At 40.9% G+C, this 12,383-nt stretch overlaps 1 protein-coding gene across 1 annotated transcript in view; it reads left to right on the plus strand.

Annotated features, from left to right (window-relative positions):
* Positions 1-5,805: 5,805 nt before the first annotated feature.
* Positions 5,806-12,383, plus strand: part of RBP2 (retinol binding protein 2) — a 39,023-nt gene continuing 32,445 nt past the window's right edge. The window contains exons 1-2 of the mRNA XM_074962980.1: positions 5,806-5,881; positions 10,024-10,202. Of these exons, the coding sequence (XP_074819081.1) occupies positions 5,809-5,881; positions 10,024-10,202 (252 nt within the window). The 5' untranslated portion in view covers positions 5,806-5,808. The remainder of the gene's footprint in view (positions 5,882-10,023; positions 10,203-12,383) is intronic.

Consider the following 12,383-nt stretch of genomic DNA (forward strand, 5'->3'; position numbering starts at 1 on the left):
AAGAGGCTTGCCAGCTCTGCTTCCCAAGCTAACAAGAGCTGAAGGCAGCAAGGGAGTTTCTGATGACTTCCAAATGGAGAGCTGAATTGAGGGCCGGGGAGGGCTGAAAGCAGGGAAGCAGCAGAGGGGTTTAACTGACTTCTGTACTGGAGAGATGGGCCAAAGAAGGCTGAAGGCCGGTGAGTAGTGGAGTGCTGGAGTGTGAGAGCCAGAGGGCAGGAGAGAGCTGAGAGCCAGGAGACCACAGTAAGGACCTAGCTGCTGGCCTGTCTGGGATGTGAGAGGATAATCGAACAGGGGAAGATGGATGTTCCCCTAGTGATGATAACCTGACAGCAGAAAGGCTGGGGGAGTTTGTGTCGGCAAGAATGGTGATGGACTTCATCTGGATGAGCTGGGATGGCTGTCGTGGCCAAAGGGCTGGAGAGGACTGAAGAAGAGCCCAGGTACGGTGAAAGATGCCAGAGTGTGGTATGTGGTGTGTTGACAGACTAGATGGTGTAGAATTTTAAGGACTACGTGCACAGGGGATGATGGACCTTTGTTATGGATTATTTGCACTATGTTTGTAATAAATCAGCCCCCCAGGAGGGTACTACTGAGGCAAGAGACCCTGTCATAGAATCCTGCGGAGCCTGAGAGGGCAAGTGGGACAGTAACCACGGTGTTTGGTGCCAAGTGACAAGAGGAAATCATTCACAGTTCCCTGTTTTAAAATAAAGGGAGTAAAAGAAGAGAGGAGAGAAAGTTGTGAGTGTTGAGTCCTCTTCAGTTGCCTTAACTGATCAGTCTTTAGGACCTTAGGTCAATTAAGTTGCCTTAGCTGTGTTAAGCTCCTTAAGCATTTAAAACTTTAATTACAGGGAATTGTCTTATGTCCATACTAAAGCACTTTAAGTTCTCAGAAAGTTCTCAGAAAGTATTGCATACGCAGTTATTTTTAAAACTTTCATGACTTCACATGTCTCTTCAAACTTGGATTGCTTTTCATTGCTCTTTGATGACTGCAAGGCTTCTTGTCCTCTGCAGCACACACAACCACAAGAACCCCGGATAACATGGCAAGGTGGAGCTGCTGAGTATGGCTTTCTTAATTCCAAAATCCAACAGGTGGTAGTGTCATAAAGGATATGTCTTCACTGCTGAGTTAACTCAGGTGATGAGTGCCCAGATTAGTCTAGCCCAGGTGGGAGAAGCCACATTGTAAATCCATCCCTGAGTTACTGTGTTCCCACAGGCACTGCATTCCCCTGAGTAGCATACTGACCCTAGCAAATGTCAGGGAGATTGATGGATGAGATAAGAGAATCATAGAGACATAAAATATGGGATTGTGATATCACAGGAAGTGGCAATACTAGCTATGATGTCACAGGAAATGACAGTATAACAGAAATTGTTATGATCTAAACCCTTGCCCTTCAGGCTTGTGGACTAACCCTTCCAGCCCCTGACCCCTAACAGGAAGTCCTCCCTTACCGAAGGAGGAAAACCAATAGGATTTGATGTTTAGCCCAAACCCTTTAAACCACTGCCTGATAACTAGCTTCATCTCTGGAAATGATAAACACAATGAAAACTAAGGAATAAAACTAAAAAAAAACAGAGAAATGTTTTGAAATTATATGCAAAGAGATTTGTTAAAGGAAAATTGATGTTTGTAAATCTAATTGTTAACTAAAATCACAGCAACTGAGTGATGCAGTGAGGAGAGCTGAATAGGGGAGATGTAGTGAGCCCGGTGGAAAGTTGTGTGGATGGGAAGCCAGGTTGGAAAGAAGTGAATTGTACAAAAGGCCTATTGGGGGAACATCAATCTGCACTGAGGCATTAGCTCTTGAAGGGCTCCGTCATTGCTGCTACCTTGGCTCCTGGAGGCAGCAACACCATGTAGAGCCCTTGGTGAGGCCCTGTCTTTATGTGGAAACACTCAGCTCCAACAACTGCTGCCTAGGCTCCCTGCCATACTGGGGTAGCACTGCTATGGGAGCAACTGTCTCTGCACTGAGGCTTTGTGTACCAACGGCTCCCCACAGCTCTGCAGCTTAATAGACAGAAGACACCAGCACTAGGACAGTCCTTCCATCAGTGATGCCTCAGCACGGAAGCATTGAACTCCCTCTGCCCCAGGCCATCGGCATATCTGTGATCCCCTCGCAACCTCATGTCACCCATCCACTAAGGGAGCGGACTGCCATGGAGTAGGAGATATGGAGAACGAACAGATTGGTGGAGAGACATGGAAGTGAGATGGCCCAAGGGAGATGCTAGGAATGAACAGAGATGTGGCAGGGCACAAACTATTAGGGATGTGGAGGGCGGAAGAATCCATATGTGACAACATCAGGCCAGATGCCAGCTCTTGCCCAGGCTGCAGGCATTAACTAGGAACTGACAACTCGTAGCTGGAAACCAGACCAGTTGACTTGTATATTAGTTTTGCTCAAAATAGGTTTTAGTCATGCCTGTATTTAGTGTGTAGATGCTATGGAATGCTTGTAAGTTGCTGCAGGCATTAATTTCACTTGTCATGTCAGTATTTCAGGCTATAAGAAAATATGTAAATTTTGCTTTATAACTTTGAAAATGTTTGGTCTGAACTTGTGAACCCAGGCACAGGAATCATCCCCCTGCCTGTCCAGAAGGACTATCAAAGTCAGATGGGCCATCAAGGAACATTGCTATACAGAGGACTGATTAATGGCCCTATCACACCTGGGAAATACTAGATCCAAGGAATCTTGTTCTGCAGACTTGGAAGCTGAATGAAGGAAATAAAGACACAGGAAAATTTTCCATCTCTCTTCACTCTTTGAACTCTCACAGGGCTAGAGACACCAAACTGAAGCCAAAGCTCCCCAGGGGTTATTTCTTGGGTCCACCCTGAAAGACACTTTGAATTGACAGATCACGGCAACTCTGTCACTTGTAGGATTTAGATAATAACTCATTTGTGTGTATATGTTTGCTCGCTTTAACCTGTAAATAACTCTCTTATTTCTTTTTTCCTAGTTAATAAATCTGTAGATAGCTTATTACAGGATTGGCTACAGGCATTGTCTTTGGTGTAAGATCTAGGGCACCAACTGATCTGGCGTAAGTGACTGGTCTCTTGGGACTGGAAGCAACCTGAATATTGTGGGATTTTTCGTGTTAGTGACCATGTATCACTAAGTCCAGTTTGTCTGGGTGGCAAGATAGACTAGAGAGTCTAAGGGGACTGTCTGTGATTTCCATGGTGAGACTGTTCTAGTGATCCAGGAGTTCACATTTGTTACTGGCTTGGTGAAATCTAATAATAGTAACTGGGGTGTCTGACTTGCTTTTGACAGTCTGCCTTGAGGTAGACACTCATGGTCATGAGCCGTTCCAGACAGCATGACACCACGTTCCTTATGTCCATCCTCCCCAGACTCCAGGGAGGTCTTTACTGTCCTGTGCAGTAGTCCTGATTTGACAGCCCTGTTGTTGTCCACCAGACTGTGACTCCCCTTCAGTGGGCCTGTCATAAATATAAAGGGAAGGGTAAACCCCTTTAAAATCCCTCCTGGCCAGAGGAAATCTCCTCTCACCTGTAAAGGGTTAAGAAGCTAAAGGTAACCTCGCTGGCACCTGACCAAAATGACCAATGAGGAGACAAGATACTTTCAAAAGCTGGGAGGAGGGAGAGAGAAACAAAGGGTATGTGTGTCTGTCTATATTTTGTCTTTGCCGGGGATAGACCAGGAATGAAGCCTTAGAACTTTTAGTAAGTAATCTAGCTAGGTACGTGTTAGATTATGATTTCTTTAAATGGCTGAGAAAAGAATTGTGCTGAATAGAATAACTATTTCTGTCTGTGTATCTTGTAACTTAAGGTTTTTGCCTAGAGGGGTTCTCTATGTTTTGAATCTAATTACCCTGTAAGGTATCTACCATCCTGACTTTACAGGGGGGATTTTTTTTTTTATTTCTATTTACTTCTATTTCTATTAAAAGTCTTTTTGTAAGAAAACTGAATGCTTTTTCATTGTTCTCAGATCCAAGGGTTTGGGTCTGTGGTCACCTATGCAAATTGGTGAGGCTTTTTATCCAACATTTCCCTGGAAAGGGGGGGTGCAAGTGTTGGGAGGATTGTTCATTGTTCTTAAGATCCAAGGGTCTGGGTCTGTAGTCACCTAGGCAAATTGGTGAGGCTTTTTACCAAACCTTGTCCAGGAAGTGGGGTGCAAGGTTTTGGGAAGTATTTTGGGGGGAAAGACATGTCCAAACAGCTCTTCCCCAGTAACCAGTATTTGTTTGGTGGTGGTAGCGGCCAATCCAAGGACAAAAGGGTGGAATATTTTGTACCTTGGGGAAGTTTTGACCTAAGCTGGTAAAGATAAGCTTAGGAGGTTTTTCATGCAGGTCCCCAAATCTGTACCCTAGAGTTCAGAGTGGGGGAGGAACCTTGACAGGGCCTCACTGGAAAGAAAAGGTGCCTTCAGAGTACAGCTGCGAGGTCTGCTGAGGTACCATCAGCTACACAGTTCCATGACTCATTGTGCTCCTCCTTGCCCCTGCTATGGAGTAAAAATTGTACAGTCTGTCTTCAGTTCTGAGTAGGTGCATCTTGTGAGGTTCAAAATTGAAACACAGACTTTTGATCTGACTCTGAAAGAGTCTAACCCAAAGCCCAAAATCAGGCTAATTGAAGTGACTGCCTAAAATGCACCCTAGCTGCATTAGTTTGGCCTTTTCCTGCATTTGTGGGACTTTCTGCAGATTATCTCAATATCTTCACTGTAGCAGAGTGTGAGTTGTTGTACCCTGGTCACTGAGGTTGCTGCAGCACAGAGAAGGCTGAAGGCTTAACTGGAATCAACCAACTTGTTACTGGAGGAGATTACTAACACTTGGAAGCAACTACTGGGTTAATGAGGTAATTGGCTTAGTAATGGGGATGATATATAACTATGAAGATGAGGTAAACAAAGAGGGAGAATGTGGGGGAGAGAGAAAAATTCTGTGAAAAGCCCCTCCTGCTGTACACCTGTGCTGTAATCCTGCCCCAGTTGGAAATCCAGGATTAAAGATGCACTTGATGAAAAAGAAACAGGCTTAAAAATGGGCTAGACAGTGCTGCTCCCAGGGTAGCTTGAGAGGCGCCCTGTGACTTGTACAATCAGTTAAATGAAATGTATTCAAGTGAATTTATGCCTGATGCATATTTGCCAACATCTGACATCTATAAAAAGGGACATTTGGGGAGGGAAAACAGGAATATCTTTGAACTCTATTTTAATACATTGGAATATAAAGTTGAGAAGTAAAATAAAATAAAATCATAAATATTCTCTCTTTTAAAAATAGGGATTTCCTCTTTAATGGCCCAATCTTGCATTCATTATACATCCAAAACTTCCACCAACTTCACATGGGAGTTAGGGCACATGAAATATGCAAGGCCAGGCTCTTAATTGGGGCTTATTGTATGTAGGAGAAGTGAATTGAAAAAGAGAACTTACATTGGGTTGCACAGTTTGACATTGTGGTGCACATGTTTCAAAGGAATGTCTATATGAGATTGCTGTTCTTTACAAAGGTCACTGTAAAATACCTTTCTCTGTTAGTTCTTGCTTCAGAAACCCATTCCTGGCCTGTCTGCTGTCCTCCTGAACTTTGTTAATGAAGCAAAGTTCTGTCGGGTTATATCTCCGACCTTCAGACTTTATTATATGGAAAATCATAAACTTTATCCAAGGAAGATATAAAAAGGACAGTTATAACACATTCTCTCTGCAGAACTTGCTTCCAGGCTCAGCATTTGATCTGCCCTTCTTAGCCAGCATGCCTGCCGATTACAATGGAACATGGGAAATGGAATCCAATGAAAACTTCAACGGTTACATGGTTGCCTTAGGTAAATGAAAAAAATACGATATTGGGACAAGAGCTTTTATTTATCAATCATGCCTATTTAAAAAAAATTAATAGTAGAGCAGTCTTACTCCTTTGATATGTTTTGGGGATAAGAGTTTCTGGCAGTAATATTAAAAAATCATACACTTGCTATAATATGTCTAGATAAAATTGAGTGACTTCCCAAGCAAGTAACAGGATACTCCATAGCAGTGGAGCAAAAACTGTAACTGAACTAACAGGTATAGTAAAAAGTTTACATAGTAATGAACCTTCTAACAATTTTTATGGGAGCATATTTCCACAGCAAGAAAATTAAAGTTATTAACAAATAGAATCCTTATTTAGATGTTAAAAGAACACTGAAAGAAAGTTAATTTAGTGCAAGCAGCACATTAAGAGAGCTGGAAATGTGAATGGAGACCAAGCTCCTAGTAATGCCAGTGTCACTCTGTGTTTTCCCCACATTAGTGTCTTCAATTATTATAATGACAGTGTAAAAGTTTTACAAGGGATAATTGTCTTCTGTTAGCTTGAGGACCATTTTATATTTGATCTTTTCAATACAAATGTAATTTCAGATGTTTTAGTTTGCATGCAGATAAAACTATCTTAACCCTATAGGACATTATGGATACCTAAGGGGTCTGACTCATGCGAGTTTCATGATATTTAGTATTTTTCTTAAAGTCTTACCTACTGGATCTGAGAATCTCAGCTTTCATTTTTTGGGGGTAGGGAAAAATAGCCCTCATTTTTGCAGAGGACAGCCTGAAAATGTGAAATGAGAGCACCCTAGAGGCTCAGAACCAGGAGGCTGATAAAAAGAGCCCAACATTTATTATTATTTTAAAATCATGATTATAAGCCAATCTCATTATTTGGAGTGGGTGGACTCATGACTTTTGAGTGCTTGATGCTGGCAAGACTACACGAGGGATGGAAAATCCTTTCTACTCAACTCAAAAGTGATCTCTGAACAAATGTACTGTTGGGAAAAGCAGCTAAAAGAGCTCTAATATTGTTGTCATTCTTGGTGACTGACAAATTCTCTTCATTGTTTAAGTGTCCTTCTTCCTTATAGGCTAGTCTAGGCATGCACTTGAAGAGTATGAGTCTCTCTTCCAACAGGACTGAGAGTTTTACGAAGTCTTTTAATCTGGTTGTAATGTCACTCAACACTCAGTTCCCTTCTCCTCTCCTAGACTCTCCCTTGGGTATCATCTGCTAATATTGTTGTATTGATTCTGTCAGTTGGGTCATAACTGCTCATATCTACTCTTCTTAAAAACTTTTACCAAGAAGGCCAGCAATTGGTAATAATATTATTAATATCTCTCTTTAGATTGGTACTTCCCCTCTGAAATTGAGACTGAGATATTCATTGAAATTAAATAGGCGCTTGGTGCCTCACTCCCATAGGATGTGTATTATTTCATCTTTAAACATTCTAATCCCGATCCTGCTACAATAAGCAATGGGCTTCCCAATTCTCTGCTTCCTTTTGTATCATAACTAATAGCAGTGCTTTAGTCACATCTCCGTTCCATCCTCAGGACTATTTCAGTTAGTGATGAGAACAGGATACCTGACTGAAACCATCCTAAAATTATCTTACTGGATTTCTCTGGGGTGTTTGACACATTAGACTATAAAATAAAGGGCTTGATTCAGCCCCTGGGCCCCTCAGGTGGAAATAGGACCACAGGAACCCAGCACTGAGAAGTCCACTTGAAGAAGGATTCGCAGAAATTTAAGCCACCCACAATTCCTGATCTGCTGGGTGGCTCAGAAGCGGTTGGTGCAGTACAGTGAATGGGCAGGCCCAGACTAGGTTGGGACAGGGACTTTTTGCCTGGGAGACAGGCTGATTCATTACATCTCCTGTACTGCCTCCACTGGAGATGTGCCTACTGAACCTCCTGATGGAGTTTAAAGATAGCCTCCCCCTAAGAAACTTGGTGTGAGGTTACAGAGTGAGAGCCATGTTTACACCAATTGGCTTTGGATCAGGCCCTTTGTTCTGTGGGTTTTTTGGCCAGGTTTTATGCACTGCACTTCAGTGCTAGTGAAAAGTGCCTTACCTAATTTGCCACAAAGCAGTATCTAGATGTGTATTTCTGTGTGTGGTACTGAGAATTTGTCCCTCACTTACTATGTTATCAATGAAAAAGAAATTATATGGAAATAGTGAAAAGAGATTTTTCTGCTCTGTTTCTCCCGATTTTACATTTGGTTGGTATTCTAAGAATTAAGGAGTTCAGGTCCAAAGCACAATGAAGCTGAACTTTTTGAGGTTCATTCATCCTTATAATTGCTACATATGCATTCCTATACCTTAATTAACAAATCATTTTGCCCTTTAAGCCAGAAACTTTAACTTTTTCATAAGCATGTTACGAAGTATTTCAATCTAATCTAATAGAACCATATTTCATCTTTATTGCTTGTATTGTTCAAAATGTGTTATGTGTTTAATAAAACCTCCCCTGATTTTCTGCAGTAGTGCAAGATTAATAGATTAGTCAGAAATAGCATTCCTTTGGAAAATTAGACTTCGTTCCTCCGAGAGACCTAAACTTTGTTACCTGGCTATAAATCAGACCCAGAGATACCTTTAATCCACAGCAACAAAAGAAATATACTTGAGAACCCTTGAGTATAAATACTTGAATATGAACGTTATTTCCTATGTTAAAGTAACATTTTTTGTTTTGTTTTCCAGCCAATCCTTTCACTCAATTCAATTACTGCCTTAGCAGTAGCATAATGAATCCACCAAAAGAAAATGGGCTCCATTTGTACAAGGTTGTGCCGAGACGAAAATGATTAATTTGTATGTGAAAAAGCTCAAGGATGGTTAACAAGCCACACTATTTTTCAGTCTCTGAGAGAAACATGTTAGATTATTTCATTTGCATATAGCACCATAACAAGATTCACTGCCAAATGGTCAGATATTTATTGTACCTGGCAATGCAGCTGGCATTAAGTGTATTGTCTAGGGTAAACTGTGTCATGATGGTAATATATTTGACATATCTTTCAGGGCATTCAGTTGCAAGTAGTTGTTTATATTATGTTAGTTTTCAGCATGAACAGAGTACGGAATGGTAAAGGGGATCAGGCACAAAATGCTGACTGAATATTAAAGAGGGCGTCAAATGCAGTATTCTTTGGCTATTTGCCTTTTTGTTTTTAACTTTCCATCCTTTACCCATATGGAAGCTGCAAAATAATCTTTTTCTATCCATTTTTGTCCTTTAAAGTCTGACCAACTTTGATTTTTGTTTCTAACATTCTTTCCTAGGGACAATTAGTGAATATAGCTCTTATTTGTTTACTCATTTATATGCAAGCATCATTTCTGCAAAGGGTTTCCTAATGAATATGATTCTGATTCAAACTACTTTACAATAAGGGGGATAATGGCTTTTACAGATGGCTGTTAAATCACATGCAGTATAGTCCCAGGGTCAATATAAATGCAATCAGTTCCACAGATTACACACAGTCCCAAACAATAATCTATGATTATGGTAAAATAAAAGATACATGCCAAAATTCACTGCATATCTACTGCATATCTACTGCACTCATTCTGAGATCCTTCTATAGATATGAGGAAACCTGGTCAAAGAGCAGTATTGGAGCGGTACTGTTTTCTTGAAAATTTTCACCGAAAGCAATGGAAATTTTATTTTTTCCAAAAACACGAATACTGAAAATCTTGGAGATTTTCAGTTTTTCTCCCACTTTGTGCCTCCCCTTGCCCTTCATTTTGTCACTGGAAAAAAGGAGAGGGGTATATGAAGGTGGAAAAATACCCAAAACTGAAAAAAAAAAAACAGGCTTTTCATCAAAAAATTAGAACACTTTTTGAAAAAACACAAACTTTCCTCAATTTTTCATTAAAAAAAAAAAGACCTTTTTTGTCATTAAAAAAAAGTTTCAAGTGAGAAATGTCAGCCAATTCTAGAAAACTCCACCTTGTTTTACCTGTAATTGAGAGGATTATATGTGCAAATGCTTTTCATACTGTAGTTTTCATAGTTTTGGTGTATATATAAAAGTATCTATCTTTTGCATCTTTGTACCAGAAGTTGGAATTTGGCTAGGTACTTATGTTTTGTTTGTTGATAGGCATTGATTTTGCCACTCGTAAGATTGCAGGACACTTGAAACAAACGAAGGAAATTATTCAAGATGGAGTCAATTTTAAGACAAAAACACTGAGCACTCTCAGAAACTATGAACTGAATTACACTGTGGGAGTGGCATTTGAAGAATACACCAAGGGGCTTGACAACCGAGTTGTGCAGGTATACACTTAGTATTTGATTTCCATGTACACTGCAGTTAAAAACAGGGCAAGGAGTTCTGTAAATTTCCTGACTAAAAATAATGGAAAGCAATTTACAGATATTAGAGAATGTTTGTCTCTAAAGTGCAGGTAATTTGCATTTTTCTTTCACATTGCAAATATTTATTTTATAGGCAAATCAGGAAGGTTTCCCAGATTTGTGAGGGCAATAACTAATTACATTTTTTCTAGCAAGGAATCTTTCCTGTCATTCTATGATAAACCTCTTTGTAGTGTTCTATATTTAAAAGTAAAGAGAGGAAGTATATTTTGTCACATATAATTTAGCTGCTGCTGAAGTTGCACTTTAAAACTACTAAGGCTTTTTTCCCCTCCACATTATTTTAAAATTGCCAGTTCTATCTGAGTCTGTTCCTGTAAGCCCTCTACATGTGGAATTCCCATGGAAGTTAGTGGGAGTTCTGCAAAAAGACCTCTTAAGGGATCATGGCCTGAACCATTTGGTGTATTCATTTACTGAACACACCCTTGCTTTCCTCTACCAATACTGCCATCAGTTTTATTCCCCTAACATCCCCTGAAAACATGTAACAGAGACTTTCAACAATGCAAAGGGCCTTTGAAAACCTGCCCCAAACAGCCACTCACCTCTCTTTCTGTTATCATTTGTTGATCCTATCCATGCCAGCTCTTCAGCTGGTAACCAGTTCTACCCTCTTCCTCAGCTCTTGGCTAACTTGCTCCTCTCTGACCTTACACCTACTTCTGCATCATCAACTTATCCCAGTAAACAGCTTTAATCTCTGAACTCAGATCCTGCTGTCAGCCTCTGGAGAGATGGTCGCACAGCTCAAAGCTTACTGACAGCAAGACCCACTTTGTCTCATTAGTCCTCACAGAGGAAGTAGGCAGCATATAGAGATAAATCCTGTCCTTATCTGCGCTCATGGAATCCCCCAGAGGAGCTGCATGGGTTTAACTGAAGGCATTGTTTGACCCATAGGCATGCTTTTGTTCTCACTTGCCCCAGTTTCACGTGAGGTAGCTCTTCTGGAGTTACTTCTGATTCACAACAGTGTAAGTCAGAGAATAATCAGGCTTATAATGTCCTTTCTAGGCTTCCAAATCCCCTGCTTTAACCTTTATCACTTCTCCCCAGCCCTTTCTACAGTGAGCATGGTGAGGTACTAAACAGCTTTACTGCTTTAAAACAATTCACACAAGTCTCCACTGATCCATCTACAACCTGGTCCATCTATAACCTTCCCCACTCTCCTTCCCCTGTGTCAAAGCCATCAGCAATCTCATCTGTGAACAAAATTGTCTTCACTGAACTCTCTGTAACCTTATTTTTCTCCTCTTATCTCACAACCCTTATTTTGGGACAAGTTGGACTTCCTTGTTGCAACATTATAATTCCACCTGATCTCTTATCTAAATGATTGCTACCTGATATCATTTCCCCTGTATAAATTGTTGTGTAGTGGAGAAAACTTTATTGCTAGTCTTAGGCGACATTATCCTTATCTTGATTCTGACTGTACTGTGCTGTAATTTTAGTCATGTCTTAATCATTTCCTGTTTTGACGAATGATGTTCCATCTTCACAGTCTCCCTAAATCCCTCTCTCAACTTTAGAGAGTCCAGAATGCTGTGGATATGCCATTTTCTCTCTTTCCCTAAATCTAGAGATTGTGGAGAGTCACGTTCACTGGTTTCCTATTAGTCTCCAGTTCTAATTTAAAATTGCCCTTGAGGTTTCCAGAACTCTGCCTCTGGATTCATTTCCTCTTCTCTCTCCAACTACATGCACCTACAGCCACAACACTTTCCACTTCTCCAGTTTTGGCTTGTCTCTATCCCTTCTGCACTGTGGGAGGTGGAGGGGGCTTAGGTCATTCATTCACCCCTGCCTCTGGTGCCCATTCTACCTGGAACTCATTTATTATTTTTTTGTATCATCATAGTACCTAGGAGCCCCAGGCCTGGACCAGGACCCCATTGTGCTAGGTGACGTACAGAACAACAAGACTGTTCCTGCCCCAAAGAGCCTATGCTCTAAATATAAAACAAGACAATAGATTGTTTCCTTATACACCCCCATCAATGAGACAATATTTGTCAGCATGATAGGGAGTGGTACCAGCAGCCAAGCCATGCCTCCATTCTCGCCCTTTAA

This window comes from Natator depressus, chromosome 9, assembly GCF_965152275.1.
Source record: "Natator depressus isolate rNatDep1 chromosome 9, rNatDep2.hap1, whole genome shotgun sequence".
NCBI classification, from domain to species: domain Eukaryota; kingdom Metazoa; phylum Chordata; order Testudines; family Cheloniidae; genus Natator; species Natator depressus.